The sequence below is a fragment of the Leishmania major genome, chromosome 30 (genome assembly GCF_000002725.2).
Source record: "Leishmania major strain Friedlin complete genome, chromosome 30".
Classification (NCBI taxonomy): Eukaryota; Euglenozoa; class Kinetoplastea; order Trypanosomatida; family Trypanosomatidae; genus Leishmania; species Leishmania major.
In genome coordinates this window covers 93479-111572 of record NC_007271.2, presented here as the reverse complement: position 1 = coordinate 111572, position 18094 = coordinate 93479, and the positions used below count along the sequence as shown (strand labels likewise).

General features: G+C 62.7%; 4 protein-coding genes across 4 annotated transcripts; all 4 read left to right on the top strand.

Annotated features, from left to right (window-relative positions):
- Positions 1-2768: 2768 nt before the first annotated feature.
- LMJF_30_0340 (putative KU80 protein) lies at positions 2769-5165 on the top strand (the record flags this gene model as incomplete). The annotated part of the gene is made up of 1 exon (XM_001684571.1): positions 2769-5165. One exon carries the CDS (start codon positions 2769-2771, stop codon positions 5163-5165), a length of 2397 nt encoding a protein of 798 aa, XP_001684623.1.
- A 1684-nt stretch (positions 5166-6849) lies between these two features.
- On the top strand, positions 6850-9165 carry LMJF_30_0330 (conserved hypothetical protein; the record flags this gene model as incomplete). Its single annotated transcript, XM_001684570.1, has 1 exon — positions 6850-9165. One exon carries the CDS (start codon positions 6850-6852, stop codon positions 9163-9165), a length of 2316 nt encoding a protein of 771 aa, XP_001684622.1.
- Positions 9166-10125: 960 nt separating this feature from the next.
- LMJF_30_0320 (conserved hypothetical protein) lies at positions 10126-11889 on the top strand (the record flags this gene model as incomplete). Its single annotated transcript, XM_001684569.1, has 1 exon — positions 10126-11889. One exon carries the CDS (start codon positions 10126-10128, stop codon positions 11887-11889), a length of 1764 nt encoding a protein of 587 aa, XP_001684621.1.
- A 1437-nt stretch (positions 11890-13326) lies between these two features.
- LMJF_30_0310 (conserved hypothetical protein) lies at positions 13327-17046 on the top strand (the record flags this gene model as incomplete). The annotated part of the gene is made up of 1 exon (XM_001684568.1): positions 13327-17046. One exon carries the CDS (start codon positions 13327-13329, stop codon positions 17044-17046), a length of 3720 nt encoding a protein of 1239 aa, XP_001684620.1.
- Between the last annotated feature and the right edge of the window lie 1048 nt (positions 17047-18094).

The window sequence follows — 18094 nt, the reverse complement described above, 5'->3', positions numbered from 1 at the left end:
TAACGAGCTGATGTGCACGCGCGTGGGTTCTCTTGTCTGCGTTGTGGCGGCACTCCCGTGTTTAAGCGCCGCCCTAGATCAGAAGGCGCCCGTAGTAGTGAGTAAGAGAGTAGTATATCTGTGTGCGTGTGCCCGTTATTGTTGCTTCAACCAAGAGCATTTGCGATTCATGTCGTGATGATGGCGGTGAAGGCGGACCTCGCGTGCGGTGTTCCTCTTCGACGGGGCCGCCCCCGCACACAGCCACACCCTCGTCTCTCTCCATAACACACTTTTGTTGCTTTGCTCTCCATCCCTGCGTCTTTCTTCTCTTCCTCTGCCTGTCTTCACTACATCCTCGAGCACGAGTGGCTGCGTGCACATGTATGTGTGTGTGTGTGTGTGCGTGTCTGCCCTCATCGTCTTCGCTTGTATGCATGTCTCTCTCTCTCTGACTGTGCGTGTGACGTGGCCAGACGATGATACACACACACACACACACACACACACACACACACACACACATAGCGCCGGCTCGCTTTATGTGCTGCCTGCCGTCTGGTGCCCTTCTGTTTTCGATTGCTCGATCAGTGCCTGGATGCTTTTTTTTTTAACGACGGCGTCTCTCTCTCTCTCTTTCGCTCCGCCTGTCCGTGCGTGCTTGCTGAAGCTCCGTAGATATCTATGTGTGCTGTGTGCATGCCCTTCCGCTAGGTTTGGCTCTCGTGCCCATCACGGACGTTGCGTGCACACGCACACCGCCACCACCACCACCACCGCTCACTCTCCTTTCTTTCTCCTGCTTTTTGCTGTTGTTGCTTGCTTGTCTGAGTGTGAGTGTGCGCGCAACTTGTTGAAAGAGACACCGCCACACGCTTTCTTCATTACATATATATATATATGCATACAACTCCCTTTTTCTTCTTTGGTGGTGGTGGTGGTGGTGGTGGCGCTCAATGCTGAGCACTGCCGTCCGCATCCCCAACCCTTTTCTCTATTTCGCTATCTCCCGCTCAGCGACTACGAACTCATGCTTCTCTCTCCCCCCTCCCTCTCTCCATCACTCTCTCAATCTGTTCCATCGTCTTCGCTTATGATCTTTTATTCTGTGTGTGCTGTCTGCACCCGTGTCTCTGCGCTCGTGCGCAGCTGGGTAAAAGTTGGCGGTTGCGGTGGCGATGTTGGACCTCCCTCATCTTTCATTTTCGCCGTTGTGCGAGTTTCGTTTAGCTTTTCGTTGTGTCTGCTCGTCTTCGTTGTTCGTGCCGCGCGCTCTCTTCGTCGCCGTGATGGCCGTCGTTGTTTTGTGCAGTTGATGGGTCTTGATCAGGGAAAGTGATGCTGGCATGGGTGAGGGGTCTCGTTGATGCGCTGGCTTGTGGCGTTGGCGCCCATTCAAGTCCATCCGCCTTTTTATCGAAGGAAACGTGAGGGGCTGTAACGCATGTCTCGAGTGTGCTGCCTGCTACGCCACTTTATTTACGGCACCTTTCTGGCGTTCACTCGTGCGCGAGCTTACGCGTGTCCTTCTGCGAGGCAACCTGCATGCAGATAGGGGTGCATCAGCGCCATCTGCACACACTGCTGCTCTTTTCAGTGGCGCGGCAGCACCGAGTCTCTGGCGCCTGCCGCCGTCTTGGTTTTTGTGTTTTTTCCCTCTATATCTTGTGCTTCACGAACAAAAGGGCGACCGCTGCCGCCTCACTCCTTCCTCCCCTTGGTCCCAGCCACTGCTGAGCGCGGTTGTCATGGATCCACTGCGCCATGATGACCAAATCTCTGTTTCTCGTACTTTTCGACACATCAACTTGCCCCTGGATGACCGGGGGACACCTCAGCGCGTGGCGCCAGGGGCCAGCGCCCCGCTCTCTGCGGGTGACCCAGGCAGACCCTAGCATTTGCCAGACGCCGAACCGCCTCTGGCGGTGACAGGGTCAGGTGCCTGCGGCGTGGGGAGGCCAGAGCGATGTATCACAACTGATGTCGGCGCTCAGGTGCTGGATGGCGTGGCGTCGGGGCGACCTGCAACAGTGCACAGGTTTGTGCCATCCATGTGGCGTGCAGAGTGTCAGCGTGACTCGAACGTGTATCTCACTCCCCCCGGCCCTCGCAAATGGCTACTGGTGTGGGGACCCTGCGCCACCCTGAGAGGGATGCACCACGTGGCAACCGGCTCGACGGGGTGGGGGCGGCTGCGAGGCGACCTGCGAGGCGGAGGTCGGGTCGAGCTCGACGCAGAGGCCGTACTTGGATGACTGAGTCGGCGCATTGCTGTACCGCCCATGTCCACGGCTGCGTCGCAGCACGCGATGGGGCCCGTGGCAGGCCGTATAGAGTGGTGCTGTACGCCCTGCCGCATGGCAGATAATGGGCTCACTGAAGCAAACACAACAGAGTCAGCCCCACATCACCTTTTCTCCGATCTGTGGACAGGTTTGTGTATGGGTGCCCGATCTTGTGCGGCCGTCGCCACCGCCGTGCACTGGACCGGCACGAGTGGGAATGTACGCGCTGAGCACACGAGCTGCTGCCACTTTTCTCCCCGCGGATCGCAGTGTTCGAATCGGCGGCATTAGCTTTTGCATGCTGTTTCTCCGGGCATCACGCACTCGCGGTGCACCTCTTCATGCACTCCGCCGTGTTGTCCCCTACCTCCCTGTATGCAAGCCTGTGAGTCGAAGGAACTCGGGCTACACCCCCTGCTCCGTCTCTCCTCCTCAACCCTCTCTTTAGAAAGCGAGAGGCTAGCTTCTCTGCACTGGGTGCATATACCGTCTTTTAGCCATCGCATGTCCAAGGGTGCCGTTGTGCTGGTGCTGGACATCACCCTCCCCCGTGCTGCGGCGCTGGTGGAGGCGTGTAACCTGTGCGACAGAATCCTCACAGACAAGATGATATACGCGCCATCGGACGAGGTGTCTGTCATTCTTGCCGGCACTGAGAAGTCTCGCAGCGCTCTGTACGAGCAGTCTGTGCAGGCGCGGTACAACCACATCACCGTGGCTGCCGAGCTCGGACCGGCAACGTCACTGACCCTCGCACCCATTGCTGCTACTCGCGCTGGTGTTGCTGTGCTGCCTGAAGGCGAGACTGTGCGGCCATCTATCGCGGAGGCGTACGACTTCATCGATGCCCTTCAGGTGGCAGTAGCGGTGCTGCAAGCGCGCACAAGCCAAAAGAAGTACAACCGCTGCATTTACTTCCTCACCGACGCCCGCCACGAGGTGCGGCACAAGGAGGATCTGCTCTCCCTCATCGATATCTTGCAGCGCGACCAGGTGGCGTTGGTGGTGATCGGGTTCGATTTTCAGGCGTTGCCAGCACCCGCGGATTCACAGGGGGAGTTCAACGAATCCACCACAGTTGTCCCGAGTGCGTGGGCTGCGCTCGATAGGAAGGCACAAAACGAGAGGATACTCGCGGCGCTGTGCACCGAGCTGGGGCCGCCGAGCACACTCGTCAGCCCCGCAGAGGCGCTGGCGAGTCTCTCGTTGCTGCGCTGTCGAAGGATCCGCCAGCAGCCCGTGCTCAAGGTCGCGCTTCGCATGGGTGACGTGCGGCTTGCCACGCAGCTGTTCACTCTCACGCAGGAAGAGCGGCTGCCCTCGCTGCGGCGGAGCACCCAAGACGGCGTAGACGTGGCGCAGACCATCGAGTACGTCGTCCTCGGCGGCGTGGAGGAGCGGCCTTGTGCCTTGGCGAAGGAGGAGCGGGTGGAGGCGTTCTTCTTGGGCGTCGACCGCATCTCATGCAGCGAGGCCGATCGAGAAGCAATGAGGGTAAAGGGTCCACGTGCGCTGGAGGCGATCGGGTTTGTTGGAGAGGCCGAGGTGGAGCCGTACCTGTTGATGGGCGGCACACGCGCGCTGCTGCCACTGGCGGGCGACCATGCCGGGCAGCGCGGTTTCAACGCCTTGGTGGACGCGATGGCATCCAGCCGTAAGGCGATGCTGGTGCGACTCGTGCGCACGGCAGATGCTGCCCCGTCGTTGTGCGTGTGCTTTGCACGGACGGCGGGGTCATCTGCGGCGCAGCGCCACTTGGTGCTGGCTCCTCTCCCGTTCGCCGAGGACGTGCGAGCCCTTCGCTTCTCCGAGTACCCTGAGTTGCAGTTTAGTGCGGCCGAGGAGCAGTTGATGGACGAGCTGATCGACGGCCTCTCTGTGGATGACTCGGTGCTGGCGCCTCACGACACCTTCAACCCGGTCCTGCAACAATACTACGCCACCCTGCGAGCCAAGCTGTCCGCCATGAATGTCTCGGCGGAGAAGGGCAACACGAAGGCGACTTCGCCCGAAGCGGCGGTACCGCAACTGCTGCCTACGTTGAGGGGCACCTCCACCGACTTCTTCGCAGAGGGCAGCGAGGTGTATGAGGTGGTGTCGGCGCACCGGTCCGCCCTTGTGTCTTGCGCAACCGCGTTCCCGTACGAAGATGAAGCGGACGCGCTCCTGTCAGGGAGCAGAGACGCTGGTCGGAAGGGAAAGCCATGGTACCAAGACGTGGCGATGACGCCATCACTGATAGGCCCTCAGGCCGGATCGCCGCCGCCAGCAGCACAGGGATCTGATGGAGCCCCGTCCACAATCGCCCCTGCCATTGCTGGAGGCGCGAGGTGCGGCGGGGAGGCGGACGAAGCGTCTGCCGGCAGCCACACCGCGTCGGATGCGAACAGCATCTCCACCGTTCCCCACGACACCATCAGCGGCGGTGTTTCCTTCGCGATCACGTCCGTTGACCCAGTGGGTAGTTTCTCCATGATTGTGCACCACCCTGCAGTGACGGAGGCACAGCTGAACAAGGCGAAGGACGACCTCAGCGATGTCATCTGGGAGCTCCTGCGCAGCAGCATAAAGGACGCTATCTACCGCAAGTGTATGGCCTGCATTATGGCCCTCCGCCAGTTCTGCGTGACGCAGGACGACGCCGCCTACTACAACGATTTCCTGCTCAAATTGGAGGTGGTTGCACGGCAGTGCAGCCGCGACGCCGATTTCTGGGTCCCATACGTGGTGGAGAGGAAGGACGGCGCCAACGTGTGGCCCATCACAGCACAGGAGTGCAAGTCTGCCGCCCTGCCCGACGATACCGCCGCGAAGGCTTTCCTGCAGAAGGACCGCTTCGACCCCGCCATCGCCTTCGACGACACGGCTGACGATGATGACTGGCTGGCAGAAATTCAGTAGCGGAGCATCACAGGAGAGAGGAAGAGAGGAAGAGAGGGAGTAGAGAGCGAGGGACGTGCGGTCTGCTTGCGTGCGTCTGTGGCCTATTCACGCTCGCTCAGCTCCCTTCACCTGCTCCCTTCTCCTTCTTGCCCGTTTCTCTCGCCGCCTCTCTGCATGTGTGCGCGTGTGTGAGCGTCTCTCATCGCTTTCCTCTCTGCCTTACGTCGGTGCCCCTGGATGACCGGGGGACACCTCAGCGCGTGGCGCCAGGGGCCAGCGCCCCGCTCTCTGCGGGTGACCCAGGCAGACCCTAGCATTTGCCAGACGCCGAACCGCCTCTGGCGGTGACAGGGTCAGGTGCCTGCGGCGTGGGGAGGCCAGAGCGATGTATCACAACTGATGTCGGCGCTCAGGTGCTGGATGGCGTGGCGTCGGGGCGACCTGCAACAGTGCACAGGTTTGTGCCATCCATGTGGCGTGCAGAGTGTCAGCGTGACTCGAACGTGTATCTCACTCCCCCCGGCCCTCGCAAATGGCTACTGGTGTGGGGACCCTGCGCCACCCTGAGAGGGATGCACCACGTGGCAACCGGCTCGACGGGGTGGGGGCGGCTGCGAGGCGACCTGCGAGGCGGAGGTCGGGTCGAGCTCGACGCAGAGGCCGTACTTGGATGACTGAGTCGGCGCATTGCTGTACCGCCCATGTCCACGGCTGCGTCGCAGCACGCGATGGGGCCCGTGGCAGGCCGTATAGAGTGGTGCTTTACGCCCTGCCGCATGGCAGAGAATGGGCTCACTGAAGCAAACACAACAGAGCGCATGTTGGTGGGCTCGTCTGCTTTCCGCGTTCCCTTCCGTCTTTTATTGCGTTTGACTGTGTTGAAGCACAGGGCGTTCATCAACACCACCGACGGTGGAAAAAGCAGAACTCGAAACCAGGAAGGGAAGTGGTGTGTGTTGGTTGCGGTGTGGGGCTGCTGGGTGCCGACTCGCCTGCGAGAGGGACTGCTGGCGGTTGTGTGCTGGCGCGCAGCACCGCTGCATGGGCCGGACGCGTATTGCAGGCAAGCGTTTTCCTCTCTGCTGTGCGTCGCCGCTCACAGAAGGCCAGGCGAATGCTGCAGCAGGAGGCGGGCAAGAGAGACACGTGGCGCGTTGCCGGCCTCCCTCCCGCTGCCCCACCGCCCCCCACTTCTCGCCGACGGCTCTCACCTTCCCTGCAGTTCGCACTCGATGCGCTGCTGCGCGCCTTTCCACCGTCCTCTCCTCTCCTCTGCCCCTCCCCTCCCCTCCCCCTGTCGTGCACGCTGCTCTTTTGGCAGGTGCCAGCACAAGCACACGCGCACGGCAAGACCGCCGCTGTAGCCCAGGACCGCTCCCTTTGGCCCCCCTTCTCGGGATTTTGTATTTTACCGTGTCTCTCTCTTTCTCTCGTTTTCCGTGTCGCCGGCGCAGCGCGGGCGACGATGGAGAGCAACAACCACACGACGGACCTGCCGTCACACGCGCCAGGGGTGGAGGCCGCCCCCATCGCTGCAGCCACACCGCCACTGACCGGTCTGGCGGAAGGCGCAGTTGTCACGGAGGGCGCATCGCATCCGAAGATGGCCGCTGCCGAACCCAGCGAGGCGACAGCGACGGAGTCGCCACCCTCTCCTCACTCAACAGGAGAGGCCAAAACGCAGAATGCTCTGGCGGCACTGATGAGCGTGCTCGACAACGATGAGGCTGCGAGGCGCGGCGGCACCTCTCTGCGCTCCCTGCAGAAGATGTGCATGCGCGTTCCGCAGCTCTCCACCGAGCTTACTCGCCCGCAGCGGTTCCAGCTGTACTGCCTGCTTCTTCTCGAGGACGGTGATGACCCGGCGGTGCCGGGCGGGGCAGCTGGACAGGAGGACTGGACGACGTACACAAAACAGGCACTGGAGACACACGTGCACATGGCCAAGCAGGCCGCCGCCCTCTTCCCCACCACCCTCCACATCACCACCGACGAGCTCGCCGGCCTCTTCTACCGCCTGGGCGCCGATGCGACCTTTTACTTCAATCCGGCAATGATGGAGGTCATCCTGTGCGTAACGTACGTGGTGGCCGGTAGCCGCTCTACGGACAAGAATATGCTGCTGCGCACTCTCTATCGAATGCTTTGTGTGCTGCAGAAGGATTTCATTGTGGCAGCGGCCTCTCACCTCTACGAGCCTGCGACGACGTCTTTGCTGCGCCTGATGCTGCAGTTCTACGACCCTCAACTCGCCACCCACATGGACCAGCAGCAGGTGAATATAGGCACGTACTTGTTCGACTGGTCGCGGCGTCTGCTGGTTCTACAGTCGGACTACGACACAGCGCTGAAGGTGCTGGACTGGGTGTTCATCCTGGGCGACCCCGCCATGGTCCCCTACGTGGCACACGCCTACCTCATCACCCACCGTCGGTCGCTCATGCTATTGAGCACAAAGCAGGCGCTGACGCAGCACCTCGACAAGATGAAGTTCACGCTACCAGCGTGCAAGGCAGACGCGATCAACCCTGAGCTGGTGGACGGCCGCGCAACCGCCCCGACACCTGTGTGGGGCGGCAAGTCCCTGCTGCAGAATGCCGATCTGCTCTACCGTGTCACACCGCTGTCAACACAGCGCATGCTGGCCTTCTGCTTCTACCCGGATGCCGGTGCGCTGAACAAGACGTCGAAGGAGCTGCAGGAGTACTACGCCAAGGCACCAAGCCTACCGCTGGAGCGGTCCGACATCGCCTCTGCGTTTGCGAAGCGCGGCGCAGCGGCACAGGGCGGCGGAGACGCGCTCCCCTCACACGAGTACGTAATTGCCGACTGCCGTTCACGGGAGAGCTTCGAGTACGCGCGGCTGCCCACGGCCGTCCACGTAGGGGATGTGCTGAGCTACCACCACGAGGACCTCGCGGAGGCGCTGCGGCGGCTCGAGTCCTGCCGCGGGCACCCCCTTGCCCTCTTTGGCACCGGGCGGCCGATCGTGGAGGAGGTGAACCTGCTCAAAGTCTTGGCGCTTTACCTCGTCAACCGACAGGCGTTCCCGTTCGTGTGCATCGTGCCAGGCGGCTTCAAGACGACGATTCCGCTGATCCGCAATCACATCATTGACGCTATCATGAGCCCCGCTGCTGCCGCGGCGCTCGAAAACGCGACGGGCAAGCGGGGTGTCTCCAGCATCGACTGGGGCCAGCAGGCGTCGAAAACGGCGCACAAAATCTCTGCCGCTCTCAACGAGGTGTCAGGCTACCTCGCGCAGGTGGAAGGGGCTGAGGTGCGGCAGAAGGCCCAGGAGCTGGGCACGAAGGCGAAGGAGGGCGTGGCGGCGGCCGGCTCGTGGGGCTGGGGGATGATGAAGCGTGTCCGCGAGAGCCTCAGTGAGACCAGCGAGCAGGCCCTGACAGCGCTGTCCTCCGTGAGTGGCAAGCTCGCGGCAGCTCAGATGACGACGACCGCCATCAGCGGTTCAGCCCCCTCCTCTGCCACCGCTCCCTCCGCTGCGTCGAAAAGTTCCACGGGTGGCCAAGCGGCCATTCCCACCGCCATAGCTCATCCTACCGCCGTGCGACCATCGCGGCAGCCGCAGCAGGTTTTCTCGCTTGGCGAGGACTGCGCCGAAGAGGATTTGGACCTCATCACGTCCATCCCGGCTAGGCCGCTGCGCGGCACGGTGGTGCTGGAGTCGCCACCCGTGGCAGCCGAGGTGGCGCCTTCAGCCCCTGCAGCGCCGTCCTCGGCAGCCGTTGTCTCCGCTTCCGAACGGCGGCACTTGACTGCACCGGCATCGTCACCCGCCGTGGCGGCGGCGGCGGTGTCACTGGAGCCAGTGTCACCCCCGACGTCCTCGGCTGCTCCAGCGGCAGCCACGGCGGCGCGCGGAGCGTCTGCACCGCAAATCGCTGCGGACCTCGACGCCGAGTTCGATGAGCTCTTCGGTGATTTGACTGTGACGCCTGCGGCAGCATCGCGTGTGGCGGGCCTCTCCGCCGCCGAAGCCGACGGCTTCCCTTGACCAGCATGCCCTCGGTGATCCTTGATGCGCTGCATCAGTGGTGTGGCTTGGCTGCCTTGTTGCTGATGTATGTTTGTGGGGTGCGCACGTGTATCGGGGATTCTGTTGTGTTCGCTTCAGCGAGCCCATTCTCTGCCATGCGGCAGGGAGTAAAGCACCACTCTATACGGCCTGCCACGGGCCCCATCGCGTGCTGCGACGCAGCCGTGGACATGGGCGGTACAGCAATGCGCCGACTCAGTCATCTAAGTACGGCCTCTGCGTCGACGCGACCTAGCGCGAATCGGAAGCCGCTTGCATCAGGCGGGCGACAGAGCAAGCCGTCACGACGGGCACACGATGGGGGCATGGCCCCGCCGCCCGTGTAAGTGCAGCAGAGCGCCTAGCGGTGCGCTGCGCATGTGAGGCACCTTTTCTTGCCTGCTGTCGCTACTGTCCACAAGGGCTATCTGCACGCAGTCGTGCAGTCAACGCGGAGCCACGTTACTTCGTGACTCACCTTCCATACGTGATCCTCGGCCGGCTGCATACGATTTGGCGAGAACCCCGCTGGCAGACCGAACCGCAATCTCGTATACCCATCGCGGAGGGGCGTAGCTGGCGACACTCGGGGGAGGCCCGACAAGAAGCAGGAAGGGCCAATGACACCGCCGTGTCGTCTATACGCCGACACAGCAGAGATGCCTATCTTTGTGCGTATGTGAAGGACGAGCTCCACTCCTGCCGGCGTGACCTCGCTGTAACTCTCGTCCCTCATCTGTCTTCCACCTCTTTCGCACGCCGGCGAAGGCACGGCCGTATTCAAAGGTGTACACCGTCCGGCGACTGCCGAGCTCCACAAGCGGGTATACACGCCTCCCCCACCGCTCCAGCATCTCTAACGGATATCATACACCACCTTTTCGTTTCCCCCAGCGTGCCACTGCATCACACCCTCACGCCCGACTCGATGCAAGCGTTATGTGGCCACAGGAGCGACTGATGGTGCTGTGCACGCTGCTGCTGCTGTACATGTTGTTCTCCGCCCCGCTGGAGTTGCTGACCGTCTTTTGGCACTGCACTACCTCCACAGCAGTCGGCATCTCTTCGCCGTCCCCTCTGAAGCGTCTTTCTACGGGCTCGGTGCCCGGCCTCTCCACCAACTACGCCTCCTTGTATCTCGGGGCCGCGGTGGTGTCGATGGAGCCGTCTTCATGCCACGGCGGTGCGGCGCTGATTAGCGAGAGCGTGGACACGTACGTGCTGTGCCCCTGTGGTGCACCTCGGAAGCAATTCGTGGTGCAGCTGATCCGCGATGTGCAGGTGCGCTCTGTGATGGTGCGCAACGCTGAACACTTTAGCAGCGGTGTGCGCAACTTCACGCTGCTTGGCAGTCTACAGTACCCGACGTCCACCTGGTTAGTGCTGGGGCACTTTGAGGCGGAGCAGCGGCGCGGTCGCCAGTACTTTGATGTCGCCCCGCGCAGTCGAGTGCGCTTCATCAAGCTGCAGTGGGCGACCTCGTATGGGCCGGAGCCGTGGTGCACGATCACTTCTTTCCAGGTGTACGGCATAGACGTTCTGGAGACTCTGACGCGGTACGACGGGGGCGACGACCTTCTAGCAGGCGAATATGCCGCTGTGGCCAGCGGCGGCCTCCGTGACACGCCGGACGTGCATCGTTCTCATCCACCAGAGCTTCCCCCAACACCGGGGGAGGTGGCGGCACTGTCCTTGGCTGGCAGCAGCGCAGTTCCATCGAGGAACGACGCCACGTCTGCGAAAGGCTCCACGACGCCCGCAGTCTCCATTGACGAGCTTGCGGCCGGCATGTGGGACGGTGCCGCTGCGACTGTCGGAGCTTCGAGGGGGGCCGACGCCGATGACCTCCTCCTCGCACCTGTCGACGTCGGCGCATCAGCCGAGACAGGGCCGCTGTCCCAGCCTGGTGCGGATGCAACGCGGTCTTCGCCAACCAACTCCATAGCGCTCGCCGCGACCGCGCCTGCTCTCCAGTCGCTGAACTGCAGCGCTGCGCAGCCCATTGGCTGGAACACGTCCCTGAAGTGCACCATCACAGACCTGGCTGCTTTGTGGGGTCCGTGTGCGGTGGCCACGTGTGGTGCGTCTGACTGCACAGCTGTGGTCATCCCCACTAGCGCTCCTGCCTTGTCCGTGCGCACTCCGAGCAGCAAAGGCCTCACCGCATCCAGGTCTATCTATCAAAGTGCCGCGGGGTCTCTTCTTACGAACCTTCTTCGGCAGCAGCGCAGCACACATCATGAGCTGACATTGCTGATGCAGCGAGAGCGCCACCTGGCCCAAGAGCTCAACCGTACCCGCATCCTCTTCAGCGACTTCTACGCAAGGTCCAAGGCAATGGAGAGGGAGGCCAACGAGTACCGCGACCGGCTGCACGGGTTGCAGTCAAAGTTGCAGCTACTCCAAGAGCGGTTTCTTCTTCGCGAGCACAGCAGCTGCTGCGGCGAGGGAGGCGGCGCCGACAGAAGCGGCAGCAGCATGATGCGGAGCGACACAGCCGTGGCGGTGGCATCGTTCGTGCTATTAGCACTGACCGTGATATTGATGTTCATGTATTCATCCTCGTCATCGCGTTCTGTCGTTGGCCCCCCGAGTGGTTGGGGACGTTACTACAACATTGGTCGTGGCAGCGGCGGGGTGGCCTTGGGTGGCGGCAACGGGCCCCCGCTCTGGCCGCGGCAGCAGCGAGGCCGCGCAAGGTAGTGGAGTGATGTGCGCTAGGATGGGGTGGACGGCCTCTCATGTGCTGTAGCGCCAAGCCGAGCGCGCTCTCGTGCGTCTCTCTTCGCTTGTTTCCTCCTTGGCGAGAATGCGTAAACTTCCGAGTTTGTCGGCGTGCGCCATCTGCTAGGCATCCAACTAAGATGACCAAGCCACAACCGCGAGCAGCGCCGCCGGCGTTTCAATGTGGCCGTGGCTGGAGGGTATGAGTGCGGCTTACTTGCTGCTTGTCTCTATCCCCTTCACCCTTTCCCTCTAACCAAGGGCTCTCCACACCGCAGTGCATCGCGCCACAGCACTTGCAGTCCCGAACGTCCCCTCCAGCGCATGCTTGTAGCGATGCCAGAGCTGGTGTGCTGTGCCGGCCGCCTCTCACGTCGTATCCTTCTCTATCGTGTCTGGTGCTTCCTCTTTTCTTAATTCTTTCCCTCCTCTTTGGCTGTGTATGTCTGCCAATCATGGGCACGCGTCTGCGCATCTGACCGTGCTGGTGGGCCACCGGCACCCCTTGCCATTTCTGCATTCCACTCCGGCGCACGCGCACGCACGCATGCAGAAGCTCGACCCAACGCACAGGCAGACACGTGCACCCGTCCCGCACTCGTCGGGCGCGTCTGGTGTGTCTTGTCAAGTAGCCACCAGATCGACAAGAGGGCTCTGTAGGCAGGCACCGTGAAGTCCTCGAGTAGCGTATTCCTTTCTTCCCCCCACTTGCGTCAGCACTACCGAAACGCATCCTGCATCAGGCGGCGGCACACACGCACACTCACGAGGCGTGGAGAGGGTCCCCTTGGCCGCCACCACAGCGAGTAAGCGCATACCCCGCGTCGGTCCTCCTCTTCCTCTGTGTCCGGGCTTCTCGACGTTTCCATCACTCGTCTCGCATCTGAGGCGCCACAGGAAGGCTGGCACCCACTCTTCCATGCATACGCCGAAGGACAAGGCAGAAGCATGAAGCAGGAGACTGTGTGTGCCTTCCCTGTGGAGCTCTTCTCAGTGAGCGACACGGGCGCTTCCTCTAGCAAGGGCGCGTGTGTGTGCGCCGTTGTCGCCCTTCCGTCTCGGCCTCCCAAGTACAGCCTCGTGTGCTACAGCGCGCAGCAGGTCACGTTCTGCGTGGCACGCATGAGCTACATGGATGGATACAACACATCGCTGCGCCTTCTCACTCATGCGTCATCGGGGCACATCTCCTTCAGCGACGATGCAGATCAGCGCTGGAGCGTCTTCTTCGCCGAGGCAGCCCAGCAGACACGCTTCCTGGCTTGCTGCGGTGTTTCATTCTACGCCCTTTTCGGTGCCCCGGGGGCGTCCGTTTTCAGCTACGACGTGAGCTTCCCATCGTCGTCGCTCCGTCTCGAGGTCGGCGACAGAGCCCACGTGAGCTTCACCTCCTACGAGCTGACCGAGAAGGACAACATGTACGCTGTCGGCGCTCTTGGCGAACAACGAGGCGACGCAGCTGGCGGGACCACCGCTTCTCAGCAACAGCAGCTCTCCTATGTGTTCCAGCCGAGTGCCAGTGTGGCACAGCTTACACAAGGCTCCTTCGGCTTCGAGGGCAGCGTCGTGGGCATGCGTGAGGAAGACGTGCGGGTCTTCGTCGTGCCTGCGGGTTTCACCACACGCGTGTCGGACTCTCTCGCGAACGTCTCCGCACAGGGGCTGGTGTTTGTGGTCCGTCTGGTGCAGGTCGAGCACGTGGACGAGGAGCCGACGTCGGCAAGGCAGGCCGCTGACAGCGGGCAAGGGGCACCACCCTCTGTGTACGCGGCGGCAGAGGACGGGGACGCTAGACAGGCGTCCGCGCCGTCGGAACAAGCACTGATGGTTGTCACGGCGGCGTCGACCGCTGCGGGAGTGGCGCCGGCGACCTCCTCGGCTGCATCCGCCGTCCCCGCGTTTCTGAGCACTAACGGCATCCCGGCTGAGCACATGTCGGTGCTCCGCAAGATAGAACTCGGCGTCAACACGGCGGTCGCGACAGCACGGGACGTTCACGGCGTGACTGCCATCTTCTCTCAGGACTGGCACCGGCACATGGAGCGCCCGAAGCCGTCACTGCTGAGCAACCGCGCCCTCCTCGAACAGGTGCAGCGGGTTGTGGAGGAGGAGGAGACGGCGCAGAAGCACCTTGACGCGTGCGACAGCACCATGCAGGCTCTTGAGGCTCGCAGCAAAGAAATCCAGCGGCGCATCGATCGCGCCGTGAGTGACTCGCAGAGGCTGCTGGAGGAGAAGAACAAGGGCGCCACCAAATCTATGGAGGCGCGGCTGGAGCGGGAGCGGCAGCTCGTAAAGCTGAAGGATGAGCTTCGTGTGAAGGAACAGGCGCAGGAAGATCTGCAGCGGCGCGTCGCAGCGCTGCGGCGTTACATCGACACTTCAAGCGAGGAGTTGCGCCAGCTGCAGGGTCGCTTCGACGTTCATGAGATCCAGTCCAGGGGCTTAGCGGAGCGGATCTCTGCGATTCAGGAGTCTCTCAGCGAAGAGCGGCGCCGCAGCGCCGCGTTGGTCTCCAAGTCGTCCGCCACCGAGGAGGCGGTTTGCAAGGCACAGGCTCAACATCGACTAGCTGACGGGCAGCTGACCGCCGCGCGCGGCTTGGCGGAGCGGGAGCGCCTGCGCTACCTGCAGGTGATGGAGGACGAGCGCAGCCACCGGGCCACCGACGCGGATATACTGCGTAAGGACATCGTCGATGCGCTGGACGCACGCGAGCGGCAATATCAGGTGGATCGCTGCCGGCTTGCCGAGGAGCAGTTCATGCGAGGTCTGCGCGACGGCAAGGCGGAGGGCCGCCGGGTCGCCGAGACAGACCTGCTGGGACACCAGGATGAGCTGCGGCTGAACTTGCAGCGTGCCAAGACGGAGGTCGAAACACGCAAAGAGGAGGTGCGCCGAAGCATCGAGTCCGCTATGGCACTGCGCCGCACTCTGGGTGGCAAGGTGACTGAGCTGGAGGCGCAACTCGCCTCCGCGACGCGCAAGCAGACAAATCTGCATTACAAGCTCTCGCAGTGGCAGACATGGTGCCGCACGGCACGGGACACCGTGAGCCAGCACTGGCGTGCGCTGCTCAGCTACGCCACCCACCCGTGCACGCAGGATGAGCTACTGAAAATGATGGAGGCGGTGCGCACCGCTGAGCAGGCGAGCTACGCGAGCGACGATGGCGACGAGGGCAGTGACGGGACTGGTGGCCCGGTGCGGGTGGACCTGCAGTTCCAGCTCGACCATTGGCGGCAAACCCGCATCCGCTGCATCGCGCAGCGCCAGCGATGGCTCTGGGATGACATGCTGGGCCTCTACACGAAAGGCGCCTCCGTCCACTTCGCCCGCGAGTGGCTGCATCCGCTGATAGAGGCGCACGACGCAACGCTAGAGGCGGTGGCGCAACTGTACGCGCAGCAGCACGGCGGCCGCGCGCTCTTCGACTGCTGCGTGGAGGAGGCACAAGAGCGGTGGTCGGTGCAGCAGCAGTGGTGGTCGACCATTCACGAGATTGAGGAATGGTTGGCTGCTCAGCGCACAGCGCAGGAGAACCTGAAGGGCGAGGAGGCGACGGCACGCGAGGCGCTGTGGAAGGAGTACATGGACGGCGGCGAGGCGGTGGCGCAGCTCTGCGCATCGCAGCTGCGGGCGCAGGTGATGCTGCTGCATGAGGAGATGCAGGCACGAGATGAGCTGGTGTCCGAAGAACAGCGACGGCGGCGGCTACTGCCAGAAGAGGCGCAGCAGCAATGGGCGGCGACATGTTCCTCTGCCCTGCGTCTGTTTGAGGAGGAGGAGGAGGCCGCCCGTGCCGGCCTGGAGGCGGAGGCTTATATGTCCTACAGTGGCCTGGAATTTCAGTGCGCCTACGCCCTTCGTGCCACGCAGCAGCTCAGTGCACAGCACGCGGAACAGCAGCGTCTCTTGGCTGAAGAGACGGCGGCGCGGCAGACCGTGATGCAGGAGGCGGCGGATGCGGTAGAGCGCTGTCGCCTCGCTGCTGCAACTGCGGTTTCTTCTGCCGAAGCGGCTGCGGCACCGCCGATTGGGGCACCACGGGAAGAGGGCAGTCCTGCTAACGTCTTCTGCCCTTCACCTATGGAGACCATGCCTAGCGCGCCATCGCCCCCTCCGTTGGCAGAGGAGACGCCAGCCAGCCCTCTTCCCTCACCTTGCAGCTCAAGCCACGCTCGTTCTCCACCGTCACCGACCCACCTCGTCGAAGGCCGAACGTCGACGGCTGATGAGAGCGCGACAACACCCCAGGTGACCGGTGTGCTGGCACCTTCACACAATATTGCAGATGCCGAACCACCAGTCGACCCCGCTGTTGCGCTGCAGCGCGTGGACTCGTCACCAGTTCCACCGCCGCCGCCAGCGGCGGAGATCGGGTTCGGCTTCGCCGATCCTCCGCGTGCTGCGTGGGGTGATCAAAGCAGTGGCAGTGGTGGATCTAACCGTCTGAGAGACGGGGGGCTGGCGATGACCACAGACGCATTTTTCTCCAGTGAGCCGCCTCCCCTTCCGCCGCCAGACAAAGCCGACTCCTCGGCGCAGGCTGTGGCGGGACCAAGTGAGCTGCGCAGCGCCAGCACTTTTCATGCAGTTGCCACAGTCGCTGCACCACCTCCGCCACGCCGCTCATCACACGCCGAATTCTCGGCAGCTCCTACATTGGCGATTACAGCGGAGTCTGATGACACGCCGCCGCCGCCGTCTGAGGCGGCAGGGGTTGACCGACAGCATATGTCTGCTCAACACAGCGCTTCGTCTGCGTGTGAGAGCACTTCTTCATCTTCGAGAACGTCGTCCACCTCTGCAGTGCAGAGGGCTGGCGATGCTGCTGCACCTTTCACGGCGTTGCCGTTGCAGCACGACCCCGCGGGGCGGGAGGAGGGGGCAGCGGCAGGCAGAGATTCACCGCCCTCGACGCAGCGAAGGCCTGCGCGCGCCTTCGGCGCCGACTCCAGCAGCATCGGTGAAGACCTCAGCGGTGACATGGCTAGCGGCCAGGGGTCTCAGAAGTCGCCGACGAGCGCGCCACGCCGTGCTCGCGGACCTACCACCAAGCAGTCAGCTGCAGGAAGCGCTACCCAGAAGCCGAAGCTGTTTGATAGCAGCAGTGACAGTGAGCACGGCGAATGATGCGCGACGCGATTTCCTTCTGCTCCACGCACCTAGTCGAGTGTTTCTCCGCCTCCCTCCCCCCACCGTGCACTTCCGTGTATGTGTCCCGTGCCTTTCTTTTTTATTGTTTTCTCTTACGTAGTTGCCTCCATGGCTCTATTCTCGGTCCTGTCTTCACTCCTTCTTGCGTTGTTCATGTGCCGTTGCTCGCCAATCTTTCCTGGCGGCATTGCACTTCTCCCCTCTCTCCTCCTCCCTGTCCTCGGCGTGCGTGCGCCGCTGGGCCAGCGCCGTGCATTGGTGCCTGGCCGACTCCACGGGTACCGTCCGTCGTTCCCGTTGGCTTTTTCCTCGTTCCGTCCTCCGGAACCGTGCCCCATCTGCGCCGGTGTATAGTGCAAGCCGATGTGCCCGCCCTTGGCTATCGCTGTCTGTCTGTCTCTTCTCCCTCCTTCCCCTCTCTCTTTCTCTCCACCCCCGCCCACCGCCTCCGGAGCGGAGGAGCCTGCTTACCCCATCCCCGCGTCCTTCCCTCTACTCTCCCTCCCTCTCTCGCATCGCTTCCGTGTGGCCCTAGACAGGCACACGCGCACACGTACGCACGAGGGAGAGACAGGCGCACACGCACACCCCATAGACGCCCTTCACATCAGCTTCTCGCGCTTCCCGTGAGAAACATTTTCGGTTGTATCTCCTTCCTCACTGGCCCGCCGTGCACCACCGAGCAAGGCGCACCGCGGTGTGTCTGTGGGTGCCATCACCGTTACGTTGCCCACCCACTGGCCTTCCCTTTCTACACAGCACACGTAGGGGCACAAGCTCGCGAACTCGCTAGACAAGGGCCGACGACAGCGGAAGAGCGAGCGCGCCACTGTCTCGTCGTGCCCTTTTCCGGGTTCTCTTTTGCGCGGCATCTTTTCTCGCACGTGCAACCCACCACGCCCGCTCCGATAGGGCCGGCGGGCAAGAGGGGAGAGACGGGGGCCGGTCCTTGGCGTTCGTATCGCTTCTGCGTGTGTCAAAGAGCGGACGGCGTGCGAGCGTCAGACGACGTGGCTTGCAGAGT